The sequence below is a fragment of the Petaurus breviceps genome, unplaced genomic scaffold, assembly GCF_028583685.1.
Source record: "Petaurus breviceps papuanus isolate PSGF00001 unplaced genomic scaffold, PetGlider_PUasm1.0 98, whole genome shotgun sequence".
NCBI lineage: Eukaryota > Metazoa > Chordata > Mammalia > Diprotodontia > Petauridae > Petaurus > Petaurus breviceps.
In genome coordinates this window covers 37419690-37441064 of record NW_027187460.1, presented here as the reverse complement: position 1 = coordinate 37441064, position 21375 = coordinate 37419690, and the positions used below count along the sequence as shown (strand labels likewise).

Sequence of the window (21375 nt, the reverse complement as noted above, 5' to 3'; positions counted from 1 at the left end):
AGAGACACAGAAAGACTGAAGATGAAAGAGAAGGAATGATTTAGTGGAACAAGTAGACAGAAAGACACAAAATTCAAGGCTCAAATGTTAGCCTTTTTCTCAAGACCTTATTGGCTAATGCCAACACCTTTTCTCTTCCAATGGAATAACAGTTAATATTCATTTCCTTTAAAGCTTTTGAATGATTCCCTGAGAATTATGTTTCCTGTTATCTGCACAAAAGAAGGAACAGACATACAGACAGGTATCTTGTATTTTGTATGCAAGGCCTCCAAAAGCAAGACTATCTTTTGTTTGGTTCAATGTCCAGGACACTGTAAGCTGAATAAATATTGATGTATAATGATAATGATAAAGATGAATTTCATAATAGAGCAGGGCTCAAGAAAGAAGGAAGAAACGAAGCTTGAAAATTTGTTCCCTCTAAATCTTTCCTTGGCTTGTGTGTGTGTGTGTGTGTGTGTGTGTGTGTGTTTATGTGTGGCAAGTTATTTGTTTTAAATTTAATCCTGGGAGGCCTTATTTTACTGTCCATTCCCCATCATGATCATACCCTTAGCCTTCTGCTTTGTACCTCTTAGATGATAATTATGAGAAACTTCATAAACATTATGAAGTGCAAAAGATTATCTTGTTTACATAAACCTCTCTGAGCTGGTAGAACTGTACACCACAGGCTCATAAGAAGAGGATTCTTTTGTTCACCTTGGGTTGTTTCTATCAGGAATCCGAAGACAGCTTGAAGACAACCTCCAACACTTACTGTGGATTCCGGTCCTTTAGGTTGGAACAGGGGAAAAAGAAAATTACTCACATATTCCAGAGAATTAAAAAAAAAAGACTCAGTTCAAATGGAGCTCCCCAGAAAAATTTCTGAGGGTGGGACTTACTTTTGTCCGAACTGGATTACCAGCCTTCATTCAGGATGGAGTATACAGTCAGTTAATGAGGTTTTGGGGAATCCTCCCGAAGCTGGTGCTTACTAATTTCCATTGAGGAAAAAGTTACAAGGCTTGGATGTCTTAATGATAACAGATAATTTCTCAGTGTTGGCAAAGGTACAAAGCAAGCTGCTACAAAACTGTGGATGGGGCTATTTCTTTTGTATACGAGGTTCCCCCTCAAAGAATCTACTTGGCATGAGTTCCAAACCTGCTTGGGGACCCCTGTGATTAATTGCTTAAGTTGGCTGGTGGCCACCACTGGGGGCCTGTAGTTTACCATGCTTGATGTAGAGTTATGGAGCTGAAGGTTTAATGGGACTTCAGGTAATATAGCCCAGATGTTTGAGGCTATGACATTTAAAATTATACAGTATGCAAACCTGTAGAGTTTATGCCTTACTTATTTCTTGCTTAGTAGAGTTCCCTGCTCCCATCTTCTACACCGTACCGAGGGAGGGGCTCTGTACACAGGATCATGCAGGCTCTGTAAAATACTACAGATCCCTCTTTACCCCAAATCTTAAGGACAAGTTAGTGAGACACGCGTGCGCCTGGCAGGCTTGTGAACCTCCCTCTCTACTGCCCTGGCTCCTTATGGATCACTTTTCAGTTAAGAGGTGTTCATTAACACCACTCTCACCAACACCTCCCATTTGGGCTACACTTCAACTTCCAAATCATTTCTACGGATTTTATCCTAACAACAATTCAAGAGAAGCAGGTGGGGTAGGTATTATCATGAACATCGCATAAATGGGGAGACTGAGATGCAGAAAAGGTTAACGATTCACTGACAAGGTCTGCTGAATCCTAGGTCAGTGCTATTTTTATGGGACATGTGAGAAAGCAGAGATGAATTAGTAACATTCTTATAAGTTCACATTTATGTAGTTGCTTTATAATTTACAACAACCTAGTGAGGTAAGGTGGCATAAGCAATCATCCCTATTTTATAGATGAGGAAATTGAGGTCTTGATAGGTATGGTGGAGAGTTGGTGTCATGTATGGCAAAGAATAACATATTTATTTGGAGGCAGAAGACCTAAGCTCAATTCTCAGCTTTGCTAATTCTCATCAGTAAAATTGAAATAATAATAGCACCTACCTCACAGGGCTGTTGTGAGGATCAAATGAAGTGGTAATATTTACAGTGGTTTACAAACCTTACACTGATACAAATGCTAGTTTCTTCTTCATCATCCTCGATATTATTATTGACCTGTGTGATCTCAAGAAAGTCACCTCACCCCTCTAGTCTCAGATTTCTTATTTGTAAAAATAAGGGAGTTTGAATTAGATTGACTTCTAAAGTCCTTCCAGCTCTAAATCTTATGATCCTAGATTGAGTAATTCCACTTTAGTCACACAGGCTAGCTAATGGAAGGTCAAGTTAAAAGTCACCATGGGATCACTTCTTGGGCCTTTTGGATAAGATCACATGCAAAAGTCTCCAGGGGGGTCATTTAAGTCCAATTCCCTCATATTACAGATGGGATAATTGTGACTCAAAGGTTTTAAGTGACTTGCCCTGGCTTAAAGAGAAATCAATGACTTTAAGGCTCAGTTCAAGCACTACCACTTCGAGGAGGGTCCACTAGGTTTCCATAGATACCCCCCTCCAAGATTACCTCCCATTTACTCTGAATTTATCTTGTATATTTCTCACAGGGTTGTTGTAAACTGTAAAGCATCTACATAAGTGTGAGTTCATATTAGTATTACTCATTTATTTCTTTCCTCATATGTGGCATTAAAATAGCAATGAACTAATATTTAACAAGCCACCTGCCTTCTTACCTCGTCTCACTCTGAACCATTAACTCAGTTTCCCCATTCATAAGATGTCATTAACAACACCTGCTCTACCTGCTTCTCCCGGATTGCTATTGGGAGAAAATCTGTAGAAGCAATAAAGAGTGGTATAAGTTGGTGATGGTGGTGTCAATGACACTATTCTTTTTTAATTTTCTTTTTTGGAGGGGGGAAAGCAGGGCAATTGGGATTAAGTGACTTGCCCAAGGTCACATGTCTAGTAAGTGTTGAGTGTCTGAGGCTGGATTTGAACTTGGGTCCTCCTGACTCCAGGGCCAGTGCTCTATTCACTGCACCACCTAGCTGCCCCTCAATGACACTATTCTTGATTGAAGAATGTTCCCTGAGGGACTGGGCAGCAGGTAGGAAGCCGCATGCCTACTATGAGCATATGCACATCAGAATGTAGATCTGTGAGAGTTTTTGTTGCTTCTCTATATCCCTAGTGTTTAGTAGTGCCTGGGATATACTGAGTGTTTAATAAATGTTTGTTGATTGACTGCCCAAAGTCACACTAGTTTAGTGATGGAGTCAGGCACATTACTCAAAAAAATTCAACAAATATTTATCGAGTACCAACCATGATGCTAGACAATGTGTGAGGTGCTGGGATGCAGAGATAAAAAAAGCAAAACAAGACAAAAAAATCACAGCACATTTCCTGTCCTCAAGCAACTTACTTTCTATGGGATATTTTCATTCTTAAGCTACTGTTTTTCTAGCATATCCCATGGTCAGCCTTTCTAATGCTTTACCCAGATCATGATATGGCCTCCTGCATCCTTGACTAGGGCCTGAAGAAGCACCTCTCAGTTCCCTAACAATATGGAGTTGGTGAATAACCTCAAGTACTTTCATGGATGAATCATTTCCCTCTGGACAGGGGTGGCCAGGAAACCTCTACACCTCTGAAGCAAATTTCACGTTCTCTCTATTCTCTCTAGATGAGGGGTTCTCAACCTGAGGTTTGAGGACTTGTTTTTAAAAAGTTTATAATTGTATTTCAATAGAATTAAGTTTATTTATAATCTTCTCTATTTTATTTCATGTCATTAAAATCATTATTCTGAGTACATAGGTTTTACCAGATTGTCAAAGGAGTACAGGATATTAAAAAAAAATGTTAAGAACCCTAGCCAACTAGGTAGTGAAACTCACCAAGCATTACAAAGTTCATTGTTCTTTTGAAGAATGTTCTCAACACACACAATATAAAATATCCACCCTACTGGCAGGTGATGTAATGAGTTCTGGCTTTCTACTGGTGGAGAGAAATCTTCTCTCATCCAACTGGACCTTACCTATATTTTCGTTTCTTTTTAAAATTTTATGAGGCAATTAGGTGGTGGAATATATACAGAGTTTTGAATCTGGAGTGAGTTCAAATATAAACTCTCTGTGCCTCAGTTTCCTTATCTGTAAGGGGGATGATAATATCCCCTACCTCCCAGGGTTGGTGTGAGAATCAAATGAGATAATATATTATATTTATATAAATATTAAATAATACATAAATATATAATATATATTATTTACATATTATATAATGCATATTATATATAATATAAATATATAAAGTGCTCTGCAAACTTTAAAGTGCCATGTAAATTCTAGCTATTATTTATTTAAAAATATTATTCTGAGAAGGGATCCAGAGACTTCACCAGACTACCAAAGGGTTTCTGCCACACAAAGAAAGGCAAGGAGCCCTTTCTCTAGGGGAAGTGAAGGGAAAGCTCATCTCTCTTGTCTCTACATAATTAGAGAAGTTACCCTATACAAGAGGGAATTCCACCTTAGCCTTGCCATTGTCATAACACAGTCGAGTACCAGCATGGGCACCAGGGAGGTAGGAAGAGGAAGGAACAAGCTAGTTAGAAATGTCATCTTAGAAATCTAACTCCCACCTCCACCCCATGTGCCAAAGACGGGTTCAGGCTAGGTCTTCAAATAACAATTGGGGGTGAATTTGCCAGCAGCACCGCTCTCATGCTAGAGGGCTTCTTTCAAAGTATTCTCATTTCAGAGAATTCACCATGATTATTTAGCATTTATGTGGTCCCTTGTAAACGACCCTGAGAAGATAAGCTTTAAATTTTTTTTTTATTAGCTATTCCTCACAGCAGCCTTCGGAGGGAAGCTACTGGAGTCATATCACAAAGGAACTAGGGAAAATAGTTGAATCTGCTTTAAAGTCATAGCCCCTGAGTATTATGTCCATGTTTCATGCTACAGTGGTCTGGTGGAGAAAGGATATAGCTGGCTGCCATTGTATTGTGGGTCATGTTGGATAAGGTAAGGAAAATCATCCCTGTGACAACTTTGCTCTGATTCTTCAGACATGACGCCCACAATGAGGAAGCACCCAGACCTAGGGCAGTGGAAAGGCACTGAGAAGGTCTTGGGTCTCCCCTGCTCCTTGTTATTCTAAAGGAGGCTTATATTTCAGAAACTAAAGAGACAGTAATTATCTCCCCTGACCTCCAAGCCCCTTGCAGACATCATCTCATTAATCCTCACTGCTTTTCGGGGCTGGACTTATTCTAGAACATTAAATGAAGCAGGGGTAGAGCCAAGCAAAGAAGCCAGGCCTCCTGATTCCTGGTCTGGTGTCCATCTTACAGCAAATGCCCCTCAAAGTAGGACTGAAGGGCCTTTAGCATTCACTAGCTCACCCTTCTAGAGTGCTACCCCTTTACAAAACAGGTCTGCCACAACTGCCATGTGATGCAGAAATTACAAATAATATTATCATCTCTATTTTACTTATGAGTGTAGGGAGCCAGAGACTTTTGCAGGCCAAAACATAGCAGCAGTATTTTGACCGGTGAAAAATCTCAGTCTCCCTGTGTAAGTAAACTGACATTCAAAGAAATTAGGGGACTTGCCCACAGTCCCATGACTAGTAAGAAGAGGAATGCAGATTGGAATGTAATTCATTCCAAGTCAATAAACATCTATTAAGTCCCTATTTTGTGCCAAGAACAAGGCTAGATGATGGGGATATACAACCAAAATACCGCCATGCTGTTTGGAAGCTGTTATTCTGCTGGAGGGAACAAGGCACATATAGGTAAGTATATGTAAAATATACAAGTAAATGCAAAGTAATCTGGGGGTGTGCAGGAGGCCTAGGAGCTATCAAATTTGCTGCTTTGAAAGAAGCTAGGGATACTCAGAGGTGGAGGTACCATAAGAAGGAAGGAAATTCCTGGTATGGAGGACAACCTATGTAAGAGTATTTGGTCATCCTCATTCTGGGCTCTGATAGGTGAACTTTTAGTTTGAAAAGGGACCACTTTTTTTTTTTTTTTTGGTCTTAGCAACCCCAGCCCCAGCCCAGTGTTTTGCATATAGTAGGTTGCTTAATAAATGTTTGTTGAATTGAATTCCTGAATTTCCTCTGACTCTGGGTATTTCCTTTCTTACTGTTTTTTTTTTTTAGAAGAACTAGGCCAATTCTAGTGGGTGGGGAGAAGAATAGGCAAAGGAAAAGAAGAGGACAATTTTCATAGCAGCAAAATGTTGCCTGAAAATTGCTTAAGAATAGACAGCACAATTTTAACGTAAAATTATAAGGAAATACGAGTGGCATTCTGCTAAGTCATTTTGCACTCCTTGATCTGACTCCTAGCAAAATTCGAGTTTAGACCAGTCCTTTTAAACATAGATCACTAGAAATGAAATCTCATGAAAGTTCAGGTTTACAAAATAGGTCTGCCACATTGGACAGAATTCTGGACAGAAGAAGATGAAGAGAATGGAATCGGTCACCTCATCTGGGTGGAAAATTTCCACATGGATCCCTAATCCTGGGGGACTGAAATGTCACTCTAGATAGCCCTCAGGCACATTTAACATTGTTGTTTATCTTCCTACCTTTTCTAGGTCTGAGGCTGGCTATTTCTGAAGAAGAGCACTGGGCCTGGAGTTAGGAAGATCTGAGTTCAAATATAACTTCAGATACTTTTATTAGCTGTGTGACCCTGGGCAAGTCACTTAACCCTGTTTGCCTTAGTTCCATCATCTATAAAATGAGCTGGAGAAGGAAATGAGAAACCAATTCAGTATCTTTGACAAGAAAACCCCCAGAGGGGCCATGAAGAGTCAGACAAGACTGAACAACAAAATTTCTGAAGAGCCATTAGATTGTGAGCTTCTTAAGTGTAGGGACTGTCTGTCTTTTGCCTTTTTTTGTAACCCTAGCACTTGGCCCAGTGCCTGGTATATAGTAGGTGCTTAATAAATATTTATTGACTGTCTGAATGTGAAGCATGACTTGGATAGGTGCATGTCCTCAGCAGAACAGAAAGAAGCAACATCACTGTGCACTGTAATATGCTGTACAGTGAAAAATATGTAAAGGAACAGAAAAAACATCAGTAAATGTTTCTCTTGTCTTTTTAATCGGCTATCTTACATGTGTATAGATATTAGAAAGTTGGAATTTAATTTTGGAAACCTGGTGAGAATGGAAAGTTACTTAAGTAAACTTGCCAGTGAATGCAATACAAATAGCTGTGGTTTGTCATTTCTTTAAAGTCATGGCCTTCATGAAATCATAATTCCCTTATGACCTTCCTGCAGATGACAGGGTTGTCATTTCATAAAGAAATTCATATGATAGAACAGTGTTATTACCACACACTGGACAACAGGATAGCGCTGTAATGTAGTAGAAAGAGTGTCAGTTCTGGAGTCAAAGGAGCTGGGTTCTCATTCCACTTGAGATGTCTTTTACTTGTTTGACCTTAGGCCAGTAACATTTAGCCTGTCCCAGCTTCAGTTTCCTCATCTGTAAAATGAGGGAGCTCGATTGGATGTTCTCTGAGATCTCATCCAGACCTGAGATTCTGTGATTTTAAGCAGAAGAAGATCATACCAACAACTTTGCAAATATGGTAAAAGATAAGAAAACTTCATGTTGGAGGGGGCTGTAGGAATATAGGGAAAAAAAATTACTCTTGGTGGAATGAGTTGATCAAAATGTTTTGGAAAAAAAGTTTTTGAATAGTGGAAGAACAGTTACTAAACTGTTCATACCTTCTGACCCATTGGTCTCAATCCTTGGTTTATACCCTAAGGAGGTTAAAAATAGCAAAAAAAAGCCCCCAATTGCTTAAATATATTCAAAGAATCATCATTTGTGATAAAAAATGCTGGAAACAAAAAGATGTGCCCAAATCTAATCAAAGAATGACTGAACAGCTGATGGTGTGTGAATTTTATAGAATATTGTTTTGCCATAAGGACAGACAAATATGAAAAATTTAGAGTAATATGAGAAAACCTGTATGAAGTGAAGTAGGGTGAAGAAAGAAGAATCAAAGGAACAATATAGACATGGTTACAGTGTCAATATTAAAGTACACAGCCTCCCTTTCCATTAATAATTGGTAAACTACAAAAGTGGAAACTGACATGTATCATCAATTGGGAATATGCTATTATGCATTTTTTTTCTTTTTGGAGGAGGGAAGGTAGGGCAATTGGGGTTAAGTGACTTGCCCAAGGTCACCTGGCTCATTTTTGTGTGTGTTAAATGTCTGATACCGGACTTGAACTCAGGTCCTCCTGACTCCAGGGCCAGTGCTCTATTCACTGTGCCACTTGGCTGCCCCATTAATGCATTTTTTGTTGAACTGTTTTCAAGCAATGTACTGTGTGTGTGTGTGTATGTGTGTGTGTGTGTGTTCTTTGAATGTCAGGAACTGTCTGTTGTGTCAAAGGAAAAATGTATCAACTAAAAAAAAGGAGAAAAAAGGCTATATTTAGTACAGTGGACTTATCACTGATGTGATAGGGCTAACATCTCTGTCATTGATAAAACAAACAAACAAACAAGGTATTTGTACATTTCAGGCAAAATGGCTTGGATCTATGTTATATTTGAATCTGAGTAGTAAGTTTTTATTTTATTTTAGCTTTGAGGAATATAGCTTCTTCTTTTTCTGTACACCTGAACAGCTTTCTCTGTTTCCTTTCTAACTTTCTCAATAAATGCAAAGATGAGCAAGGCAACATTGTTTTAATGTCAGACTTCTGGCAACACTAACCTACCCTCATGTTACCCTCTCATATGACCTGGCTTTGAGTCTTTCTTCCCCATAAAACAGCACTGGATTTGGAGTCAGGGCACCTGGATTTCAATTGGTGATTCATTTTACGTAATCTTAAAAACATCACTTCACCTCTCTTGGCTTTAGTTTCCTCATCTGTAAAAACAAGATTACCACTATGGTGCCATTCTCGCTCTAAATCAAACATTCTATAACCTTTTTTATTCCATTTATCCAACCAGTCACTAAGACTTGTCTAGCTTTTCCCAAAGAAATCTCTCTTACATCAATTCTTAACTTTCATTTATTCCTGCCAATACCTTGGTCTCCTCATGATTTCATAACTTTTTTTTCTCTGCTTCTAATGTCAAGCCAAGAGAACTTGCATTTATTAAGCACCTATTATATGCCAGACTCTGTACTAATTGCTGGGGATACAAAGAAAGGCCAACCACCACCACCAGAAAAACAGACAAAAACATTCCCTGAGTCTCAAGAAACACATAATCGAATGGTGGAGACAACATGCAAATGACCACGTACAAATAAGACATATCCAGGCTCATTTGGAGAAAATCTCAAAGGGAAGGCACTAAGGTTAGGAAAGCCCAGAAAAGTCTTTTTGTAGAAGGTGAGACTTCAGCTGAGACTTGAAAGAATCTAGGGAAATAAAAAGGCATAAATGATGAGGGAGAAAGCTCTAGGTTGTAAAAAAGGAGATGGAGTGTCATACGCAAGAGATAGCAAGGAGGCCAGTGTCACCAGATTGAAGAGAGGGCTGGGTATAAGGTGTAAGAAGAGGGTCAAGGTAGGAAAGGGCTAGGTTATGAAGGGCTCTGAAAGTCAAACGGGATTCTATATTCTGATTCTGAATGTGATAATGAGCCACTGGAATTTACTGAGTAAGGGGCAGGTGGCATGGTCAGACTTGCACTTTGGGAAGATCAATTTGATGACTGAGTAGAAGAAGCCAGGAGTGGGAAAGAGATTTAAGGCATGGAGACCAACCATTAGACCTATCACAATAGTCCAGGCATGAAGTGATGAGGGCCTGTCCTAGCGTGGTAGTAGTGCCATATACAAGAGAGTTATGAAGGTATAAATAGTGGGACTTGGCAACTGATTGATTATATGGGGCTGAGAGAGAATAAGGAGTCCAGGATGGCACCTAGGCTGTGAGCCTGGGTAACTGGAAGCATGGTGGTGGCTTCAACAGTAACAGGGAAGTTGGAAAAAGGGGAAGGTTTGAAGGAAAAGATAATAAGTTCAATTGTCTATATGCTGAGTTTAAGAGCCAAGTCTATAGGACATCCACTTTGAGATGTCCAATAAGTACTTGCAAGTTTAAGAATAGGAATCCAGAGAGAGATCAGGGCTGGACAAATAGAGCTGAGAATCATTTGCACAGAAATGATAATTGAATCTGTGGAAGCAATGAGATCAACCAAGTGAAAAGAGGGGAAGGGAAGAGGTCCAAAAACAGCTTTGGGGGACATTCACAATTAATGGGCATGACTTGGATAAGGATCCACCAAAGGACACTGAGAATGAGTGGTCACACAGGTAGGAGGAGAACCAGGAGAGGAGTGTCCTGAAAACCTAGAGAGAAGAGAGAATCAACAGGAAGAGGGGGATCAACAATGTCAAAGGCTCCAGGTGATTATTACACGGGGATCAAAAAGATGTGCTACTGATATCCACTGAGATCAAATGCAGACTCTTCTGTTTGGCATTTTCAACCCCTTTACAATTTACCTTTCTAGACAGCAGTATGTATACTACTCCCCTCCACCCTGGACTCTAGGGTCCAGTCAAAGACCATTTTTTTTGTCCCTCACACAGCATTCCCCTTCCAGTTTCTATGCCTTTGAATTGGCTGATCCTCAGACCTTCACTCCCCTCTTCTTACTTATGTTTCTTATAATCCCTGTCTTTCTTTCAAAGCTCAGTTCAAACACCAACCTTTATTCTTCATATGAATTCTTTTCTGATCCTCCCACCAACTAGAGCCATTCTTCCTCTCAACCACCCTCTCCCCCCAAGAAATTTTCCCTTGTGTTTATTTTGTATACATTTATATTATACCTATCATACACTTATTTTTGCATCCCCTCCTCCCCATGAAATGAGTTCCCTGAGGGCTAGTACTATGTCTGTCTGTCTTTCTCTCTCTTTTTACTTTGTGCATATAGTGGATCTTTAACAAGTTTTTGTCAGTTTATTGATTGGTTGATTAGAGCATAAGACAAGGGTCAGTGATTTGATAGCCATGGGAGTCAATTTACTTTGAACAGGAAAAGATTCTGTTCCACAGCCATGGATCAGATCTAACCAAATCCAGGTCTGTTATTCTGTGGGTGAGTCTAAGGCTCTAGGTGGCTTACTATGAATTTGTCACTGGACTTGAAGGTAACTCAGGTTTTGTCTTTTCATCCTAGTGCCTAGAATAATGCCTTATGTGTAGTAGCTGCTTAACAAAAAATTGCTAAATTGGACTGAACTCAACACATTCTATTGTGAGATCAGTTTAGTTGTATTCATGCATGGAGGACAGAAAGATGTTCTTATTGTTGGTAATTAGAGACATTTTTATGCAAATTATATTGACATTACAGCTCACTCAAATAGTTTGCTATTCTTGACAGGGACTGGATACTTTTCATTCCACAGAAAGCAAAACATCCTACCCAAACACCAGAATGCCTAAAGCTACGTTACCCTCTCATTTCTTCTTATTCTTCTAATACTTTAGCTTTATAGCTTAGCCAGAATCTGGCCCCTATTACAATGCTGGCCTATGGATTATAAGTCTGACTCAACCTGAATTCCACCCCTGAGGCACACCCTCACTGCTTCCTGTAGCACCTGGATTTTCCCTGGAAGTCTCTGACCCAACTGGTGTGGATGCTTCCCTACTTAGCCCTCAAGAGCTGATAACATCACAACTGTAGGTGTTTGGGCTATAAGCCACCAATAAATGCATGGCAAAAATCCTGTCCACAGGAGAAATGAGGTAATACAGCTTTGAGAATGATTCCAAGACTTTCAAAATCAGTAAATACCAGTTCATTCTGTTCAGGGACATGGCAGAGTCTACTGAAAAGAACCCTGGACTAGAAGACTGAAGATCTGCTTTCAAGTTTGGGCTTTATTGTTCAATAGCTACAAAATTAGGCAATTTACTGACCCTTTATGAACCACAGTTCTGTCACCTATAAATTGGGGGGGGGTACTACTATCATATTATTCAGAAGCCAATTGTGAGGGTCAAATGAAATTATATAAGCAAAATGTTTAGTAAACTTAAAAAAATGTACGAATGTAAAATTACTATTATCATTCTTGATAGGAGGATATGTATATCAATTGAGTTTTTTGCAAGAGATGCATTCCAAGTCTCAATATGAGACATGAACATTGATTCTTAGCAGCATAGAAAAGCTGAGTTTTTAGGTCATTCATTAAAACCATTTCTTTTGACCACATCAAGTTCTTCCACATAATGCAAAAGTGATAATGTGCATAGGAATGGACTCATAAACATTTATCCACTTTATTGTATAATAAAACCTATGTGAGGTTGGGCTTTAGACAGAAAATTGGACTAATGGTCAAGAAATCTGAATTTTATTGCTAAGCCATACACGGTAAAGACTTTAGCAAGTCATTTCGCCTCTTCGTGTAATTTTTTTCTCTTCTTCAGAGTAGGATGATCTGATTTTTCACTGAAGAATATTTTTGTCCCTAAAAATCAGGAAGCCAGAAAACCAGAGAACATGGACTTGAGGAGAATAAACACTGAAGGAAAATCATGAAAGAAGGATCAGACATTTTCTGTGTAGCATAAGAGATCACAACTGGGAGCAATGAGTAGAAGGGAATCAGATTTTGGCTCAATATTTGAATGCCTTTATGATGACACTGGGGCAACTAGGTGGCATGGTGGATAGAGCTCTGGGCTTGGGGTTAAGAAGGTCTGAGTTCAAATCTGGCCTCAGATCCGTACTGGCTGTGTGACCCTGGGCAAGTCACTTAACCTTGTTTGTCTCAGTTTTCTCATCTGTAAAATGAGCTGGAGAAGGAAATGGCAAACCACTCTAGTATAAGTGCCAATAAAATCCCAAATGGGGTCATGAAGAATTAGACACGACTGAAAACAACTGAACAACATGAGTGAGTTATTGATGTGAGTACACCCATCAACAAATTATAATCCTGCTGCACCTTTTCTTAGTGACTTCCTTCTGTCAGCATCTTCAATTTATCCTGCCTATGTCTCATTCGTACATTGTTCTTTGTAAGAGTCTCCTTCCTTTGGACTAAACTCCTTGACAGCAGCGTGTCTAATACATGCTTGTTGACTCCTTAGTTTCTGTGATCCTTGTCTGTATCTTCCTAACAATCTTCAACCCCAAATGCCTGGGCTTTTCTATAGATCTATTGATATCTATGGATACCAATGAAACATGGAGCTGTCTCTTGTTTGTCTTTCGTTCTTGCTACATGACTAGACTGCCTTTCTTCTAGGCACACATTTGGCTCAATATAAAGGAAAAACGATCTCTATGAGTTGTCCAAATATGCTGTTCATTTGTGGTCATTGGAAGTATTCAAGCAGAGGCTGAATTACCATCTGTCAGGGATGCTGTGATGGAATCCATGCATGGGATAGAGGGGAAGTTGAACTAAGTAATCTCTAACTTCCCTTCCAACTATAAAATTCTGGAAATGCTAAAAGTTTTACAACCAGGACACAAAATATAGGAATTAAACCAAAGTATAACTCCAAAAATGAGACATTCCTCATCCATGAAACTGGGATAACACCACCTACTAAACTTATTTCACAGGACTGTTGTGAGAATTGGATAAGATTCTGTGTATAAAAGTGGACTCTAAATGTAAGTTTTAGTTATTTAAATTTCACAAATAAAAAAAGTCTATAAGTAATTTGAGTCTACATTTTGTGTGGTGTGCACACACACACACACACACACACACAATCACACCAGGAATTTCACTCATCAGTTTATGGGGACAAAAAATAATCTGTAGGCACTGAGACTTTTGACAACAAGGCACCAGACAGGGGGCATATCACTCTCTTTGATTATTAATATCAAAAGATTTGACTCTCTCTTGTCAGAGGTGTGGATTTCTCTTAAGCATTTACAAAATTACTGACCTCAGCATGAGATGTTTAAGTTCTTTGACATGGCTTACTATTGAGCAAACAGCATTTCTGGAATTTGATAATATTTTGGGTTTAAATCTGCTTCTTTCAATCTTTTTGTGATGACATTATCACTGGTTATATATTAAACTTCTTCAGCTACATGAAAGGATAGGGAGATGTAAAGAGAGAATTTGATGAAATGGTCTGATGGATATATGAAACATCTTTTCTTTTCCTGGATACTTATGGCAGATATTAAAATCACCTTCATACAAGATGATTTTTTGAAAACAGAAACCTGAAATTATTTGAACTGACTTATCCTACTCATTCCTGGCCCTGCTCCCCCCACAAAGTCTCTGAACATACTGACACTGATGCTACTGAACAATCATGCCCAAGTCTCTTTCTCATGGAGGAAAATTGGGCTATAAAAAACTGTGGAAGAAGTAGATAAGTGGTTTCAAAGGATGGGACCAAACATTTTTCAAAAGAAGAAATGCAAACTATCAATAACAACATAAAAGATTGACCCGAATCATAGAATAAATGGAAATTAAAACAACCCTGAGTTTTTACCTCATATTTCTCAGAGTGACAAAGATAATAGATGAAAACAGTAAATCATAGATGGACTGCGGGAAGAAAGAAATGCAAATACACGATTGAAAAGATCAGTGAATTGGTCCAAAAAATTCTTGGAACAATTTCCAAGTGTTCAGGAAAGTAATTTGGAATTATGCAAGAAAAGCCATATTCATATGTTCATATCCTTTGATACAACTGCCCCCTTTACTGAATATGTTTCCTAAGAAAGTCAAAGATAATTGATCAAAAAGTAATTATTTAGCACCTCCTATATGACAGTCATAGCACTAGACATTGAGGACACAAAGACAAAAACAAAATAGGCCCTGCTCTCAAGGAACTTATATCCTTTTAAAATGTTCTTTCTTTTCTAAAAATTATACTTAAACAACAAACATGGACTTTTAATACACAAAGAAAAACAAAATAAGGGATTATATATGAAACTGAACGGCTTTGTCCCCCATACTACATACAGATTTTTTTGGTATAATTCAAATTTAGTGTGATAGTTTCAAGACTGCCATGCTTATCTGTTTCACCTTCAGAACTTCCTTCTGCTCTTCTCTGTTAAGAAACCTATATTCTAAGGGGGAAGGCAGAAAGAAAGGCTTCATACATACCAAAATATTCACAGCAGAACTTTTTGGTACTTATAAAAAAATTGTAAACTAAGTCGGTTTCCTTTGATTGGAGAATGATCAATAAATTTTGGCATGTGATCTTTGGAATATGATTTCGCTGTAAGAAACAATGAATATGACCCCAGCTCACTCAGAAGACAGAACATGAAGAATTTGGAGAAACATGGGAAGGCTTATATGGAGTGATGCAAAGCAAAGAAAATAGAATCTTTAGAAGAACAATAGTGAAAACTCCAATCATGAGAGGCAGCATGGAGTAGGGGTGGTTGGTGAGCTAGCCTTGAAGCCAAGAAGACCTTTTGTTCAAACTCTGTCTCTGACACATAACTGGTTGCTGACCCGGAGCAATTAATCCACTTAACCTCTCAGACGTCTAGGCAAATTTCTAAGACTGTGAGTTGTAGAGAAGGAGCTTATTTTTCTTGGCATGGGGGGGATTTCCTCCTGTGGTGGTGGTCTCTGTAAAAGAAATCTCAGGTTGAGCCCCTATCTCTCTTCCTTCAATAATGTAAGCATAGATAAGAATAAAAGAAAGCTTCTTCTAGTGATCAACCAGGATCTTAGAGAAAGGTGATGAAACATACTTCTTTTGGTGGGGGAGGAGGGGGAGGGAACTATGGTTTTAGGCGGTAGTATCTGCTGTCAGTGTTGGTCATTTGGTTGTACTATTTTCGTTTTTGTTAATGGGGAGGCATGTGGTGAGGGGAGGGGGTTCAGCATGGAAGGCAGGTATATCAGGAAATGACGGTACTATAATAACAGAAGGTATCAATAATTATTTTTTTTGAAATAGGATGTCGTTCTCTATAGGTTTTCATGACTCATAGAGAATGGGGCATTTATCCGAGTGGGAGAAAGAACACCTGCTTTGACTGTTCTTGGGCCCCATGTTCTCCTTTGCTTCTGAAAAGAAAAACTTTTGTAAGAGCTTGTGGAAGCTATTTCTCATGGGGAATTTGGGATGGGTTTAAGAAGGAGTAGTGTGTGCCCTTCTGGTCAGAAGACTCATTAAATGCAATAATTATTAATTAGGAAATGACTAGAATTACAGGCCCACAAAATTTTTTGAAGATTTAGGACTGGAAGGGATCTCAGAGGACCTCTAGTCTAATTCCCAATAATTTTAGAGATGAGAAAACTGAGGTCATAGAAGGATAAGTGCCTTGCCCAAAGTTTCACACATAATAGCAGTGGTATGATTTGAACCCAGATTCTTTGACTCTAGAGCAGGGATTCTTAGCATTGGTTATCTGTGGAAATATTCCAGGGGTTTCTGTGAACTCAAATGGGAAGAAAATTACAACTTTATTTCAACATAGTTGGTTTTCTTTGTAATCCTATGTATTTTATTTATTTAAAAATGGGGTTCAGGATGGAACAAAGGTTGAGAATTCTTGCCTAGAGTCAGTGTTCTTTCCATTAATGGGCTAAAGCCTTTTTGGAGTCAGTTGATAAGAAGTTATGCTTACTAGCCCAAACAACAAATTAAGGGATTCAGATGAATTCTTAAGGGGTCTAATTGCCCTTACTTAATTATGGGCTAGCATAGCCTCTGGGCTATCCAAACAGCAAGGAGAAACATATGCATTCACTCAGGAGGGTTTCAGTAGCCCAAGATTCCAGGTGAATGGCTCTGTGGGGCCTTCAGGGGGTGTGGAAACATCAGGAGATGAAAGTGGAAGGCGTTAACTGACCTTCCTTTGCCCTTCCACTATTACAATAATTACTAGGGCATTTGATAAATATGGTGCTTTTCCTGTGGAGCACGCAAATCACTTTCATATGCATTATTTAATTTACCCATCCAGATTTTTCACTAACAACAACAACTACCACAACAAATTCTGGTGCGGCTCATAGCTAAGAATTCCGTTTCAAAACTCAGGGAAACTCATCATCCCAAAGTACTACCCGTACACCTCTTGATCCCCAAACTTTTAATATTTCTCTTTCGGTCAGTCATGTGCTAAGCTTCCTTTTAAATTGACCACTTCAAGGTTGCTGTGAAGAGAGTAATAGCCCTTCCTCCACTGGTAGAAACTCTTAGGCTTAGAGATAATAATAGCAAATAGCTGACATTTACATGGTGTTGACTATGTGCCAGGCATCGTGCCAAATGCTTTATAATTATCTCCTCTGATCATCACAGCATCTCTGGGAGGGCAATGCTATTATTGCCCCCATTTTACAGATGAGTAAAAATGAGGCAAACAGAGGTGAAGTGACTTGCTCAGGGTCACACACTCAATCTAAGTAACACAAATTTTATATCTGACCCTTTAATATAACAGGTCCCAGTAAGATGAATGGTGTATGAAGAACTAACCCAGGCAGAAAGCAGGGACCAAGCACTTGCTAAGGATAACGATCTAGTCACCTACATCTGTTAGGCATGGCAGCCTTTTTCCTTTGGCTGCCATCAAGCTAGACTTGACTCTTGGGGTACAAAGATTCTGGATCAGCATTTGCAGTTGAATCCTTATTTCACTGTGAACAGAGAGTCTTCCTTATACAATCCCACCATCTGCTTCCTTTGCTCCTTATTCACATAATAAGCTGGGGAACTCAATTCTGCTGGAGGAAAATGAAAACACAAAAACCCTTATTAGGTTCCCTATAATCGTGTTCTGTAGTATGAGCAGGGCTGTCCATATAGCAGTCCTCTTCTTCCCTCATTGACTAGCCATCCCACTCTCCACAGAGATTATTTCAAACTTTTAAAAAATAATCCCTTGAGTTTTTTCATGATATTCCTTCAGCTAAGGAACTTGGGGCCATTTGCCCAGAGATCCTTCTTCTTCTATCCTCCTCTGGTCATATTACTCAGATATCTTCCCCTACGATGTTCTCCTTCATCCCTGAATTACATGAAGTGGTGGCCCTTCTCCTACCAAAGCAACCCCCTTCATAAATACATATGTATACACACATATGTACGTATATACACCTCTTGATCTTATCCCATTTACTCCAGCAGATTGCTTCTACTACCATTCCTATTCTCTCCAATCTTCAATTTCTATCTACTAGCTCCTTCTCTGATACCTACAAGCATGCCCTGTCTGTCTGACCCTTAAAAAATCCTTCTTTGATCCAAAGATTCCTACTAGCTATCATACTATATGACTCCTCTCTTCTCAGCTAAAGTTACTGAAAAAAAAAACTGTCTGCACTGGGAGCCACCAATTAATTTCTTCTCATCCTTTCTAAATCCTCTGCATTCTGGATTCTTCACTCATTATTCAAGGGAAACCACTCTCTCCAAAGCTACCAATGATATCATAATTGTCAAAATAATGTCCAGTTCTTAATCTTATCCCTCTTGAATTACCTGCAGCCTTTAATACCACTCATCATGAACACTCTTATTTCTAGGATTTCATGACACTGATCTCTTCAGGTTCTTTTCCTAATTGTCTGACTATACTTTCTGAGTTTCCTCTGCTGGAGATTTATTTAAGTCTTGCCCACTAACTATGAGTGCCCACAAGGGTCAGTCCTGGACCCTCTTCTCTTGTTTTGTCTTGTCTTCTTCTTCTATACAACCTTGTTTGGTAATCTCACAGGTTCCTCAACAATCTCTACACAGATAACTCCCAGATCCATATATCAAGCCCTAGTCTCTCTACTGAGCTTCAGTCATATATCTTCAACTCCCCTTTGGACATCTTAAAATTGATCCCTTGTAGGAGTCTCAAACTAAACATGCCTTTAAGGCATTATCTTTTCCTTCAAATCTTTTCATCTCCCCAACTTTTCTATTACTGTCAAGTGCACAATCTTCTTTTCAGTCATTTAACTTTCGACCTGTCACCTTTGACTCATTCCCATTCCCCTGAAATATGCAACCTGTTGCCAAATCTTGCCATTCCTTTCTTTATAATAACCCTAGCATATGTCCCAGTCTCTCAACTCACATAACCACTACCCTAATAGGAACTGTCATCATCTATTGCCTGGACTATTGAAGTGGTCCCCCTGACTCCAGTCTCTCCCTACTTTAAGCCACCCTCCATTCAGTAGCCAGAGTAATTTTTCTGAAGTGCAAGTTTGATCAAGTCTTTCATACCTTCCCCCTCCCAATAAATTCTGGTGGCTCCCTGTCATCTTCAGATTCAAATATAAAATCCTCTGCTTAACACTTAAAGCCCTCTATAACCTTGCCCCTTCCTTCCTTTCCAATGACCTGACATTGGCCCACTTCATTTTCCTCACATTTGACATTCTATCTCCTGAGTCAGTGACTTTCAACTGGCTGTCCTCCATGTCTGGAATATTCTTCTTCCCTGGTTTCCTTTAAGACTCAGTTCAGGAGAGGATTCTGAGATGTCAGGGTAGACAAGAAAACTTTAGACTCTCCAAATCTCTCTCTCTCTCTCTCTCTCTCTCTCTCTCTCTCTCTCTCTCTCTCACACACACACACACACACACACACACACACACACCCACACACACACACACAGAACATTGCCTCAAAGTGAATGTAGAACAGCGGGAATAAACAAAAGTTGAGACAAAGCAGATGTCCTCCTAAGACAATCTGAAAAGACCCCAGGAAAGACTCAAGCTCTAGGTGTGGAAGTTTGGCCAGAGTGAAGCGAAAACACCTCTAGGCTGACTGTGGAATCAACAAATAACAAGTGCTGGGGGCAGCTGGGTGGGGAGGCAGCCTCTGACTTGGGAACTTTCACACGGACATCGTGGGGGGTCTGAAGGCGAGAAAATTCAAGGACCAGACACAGTCCTAGGCTTTGACCATAGAGAAGAAGGTGAGTGTGATGGTAGAGGGGCCCTGCTGTCTGTGGGCACCTGCAAAGAGAGCAGAGTCCTGGGTTTCAGGTCCAGGGCAGAGAAAACGGTTGAATTTGCAGCCACCAGAGACCACAGGGAACACGAGCATTTGTGGGACAGTCCTGGGCCCTGGCCCTGGCTTAGGGTATAGAGGGGTCTCCAAGGTTGGGCCCTGGGACAGAGCTCAGAAAATAACAGTAAGGAGGACCTGAGGCTTGGGACATCATTCTCTAGACCTTCAGATGAGAACTTGAGTACATTGGTCGCTTCTTAAAAACCAAATAAAAATAAAAATGAGTAAGCAAAGGAGAAAGAACCTAACCACAGACAGTTACTCTGGGGATGGAAAAGATCTGGGTTCATATTCAGAGGAAGATAGTGGAGCTAAAAAAAAAGCCACTCCTTTTCCAGTGACAAATGTCAAATGATCCCAAGCACAAAAAGTGCTCTTAGAAGAACTTAAAAAAGACTTTAAAAACAAAAAAGAGAGAACAAGGAAAAATTAGGAAAAAAATAAGAGCAGCCCAAGAAAATCCAGAAAATTCTGAAAAGAAACTCAACCAACTGGAAACAGAAAATCAAAACCTTCAGGAAGAAAATCATTCCTTGAATACTAGGACAAGGGGAAACTAATGACATTATAAGGCACAAAGAAATAATGAAACAAAATCAAAAGAATGAAAAAATAGAGAATGTGGAATATTTCATCAGAAAAACAACTGATTTGGAGGGACAATATAAGAATAGTTAGATTACCTGAAAGTTGCGCTCAGAAAAAGAATCTTGATACAATATTACAAGAAATTATTAAAGAAAATTGCCCTGAAGTTTTAGAACAAGAAGGCAAAGCAGAAATAGAAAAAAAAATCTGCTGATTATCACCTGAAAGAGAACCCAGTAGGAAAACTTACAGGAATATCATAGTCAAGTTTCAAAGCTCCCAGGCTAAGGAGAAAATATTGCAAGCAGCAAGAAAAACACAATTTAAATATCATGGAGCCACAATAAGCATTATCCAAGACCTAGCAGCTACTATGTTGAAGGATTGTAGGTTTTAGGATACTATATTTCACAGAGCAAAAGAACTGGTGTTATGACCAAGGTAACTCACCCAGCAGAGTTAAACATAATCCTGAACAGAAAAAAAGGATATTTAATGAACTGAAAGACTTTCATTGTTATTTGTGACAAAAACAGCAGAACTAATGGAAAATTTGACATATAAAATCCAGGAGATATGTAAGGCAAACATTAAAGAGTAATTATAAGGGACTCAATGAGGTCAAACTGTTTACTTCTTATATGTGAAAATGCTATCAGTACTCTTATGACTATCATAATTTTTTAGGTAGTTAGAAAA

The 21375-nt window shown here is 39.2% G+C and overlaps 1 protein-coding gene and 1 long non-coding RNA gene across 5 annotated transcripts in view; one reads left to right on the top strand and one right to left on the bottom strand.

The window, feature by feature from the left end:
• Positions 1-21375, bottom strand: part of SAMD12 (sterile alpha motif domain containing 12) — a 604883-nt gene that overhangs the window by 27330 nt on the left and 556178 nt on the right. For 3 of the 4 annotated variants that reach the window (XM_069081255.1, XM_069081256.1, XM_069081254.1), the window contains one exon: positions 706-777. The exons of the other annotated variant lie outside the window; for it this stretch is intronic. In XM_069081255.1, the coding sequence (XP_068937356.1) occupies positions 706-777 (72 nt within the window). The remainder of the gene's footprint in view (positions 1-705; positions 778-21375) is intronic. 4 annotated transcript variants of the gene reach the window in all.
• Positions 4750-7274, top strand: LOC138155707 (uncharacterized). Its single transcript, XR_011166940.1, has 2 exons — positions 4750-5830; positions 6646-7274. It is a non-coding gene; the product is annotated as an uncharacterized lncRNA (long non-coding RNA).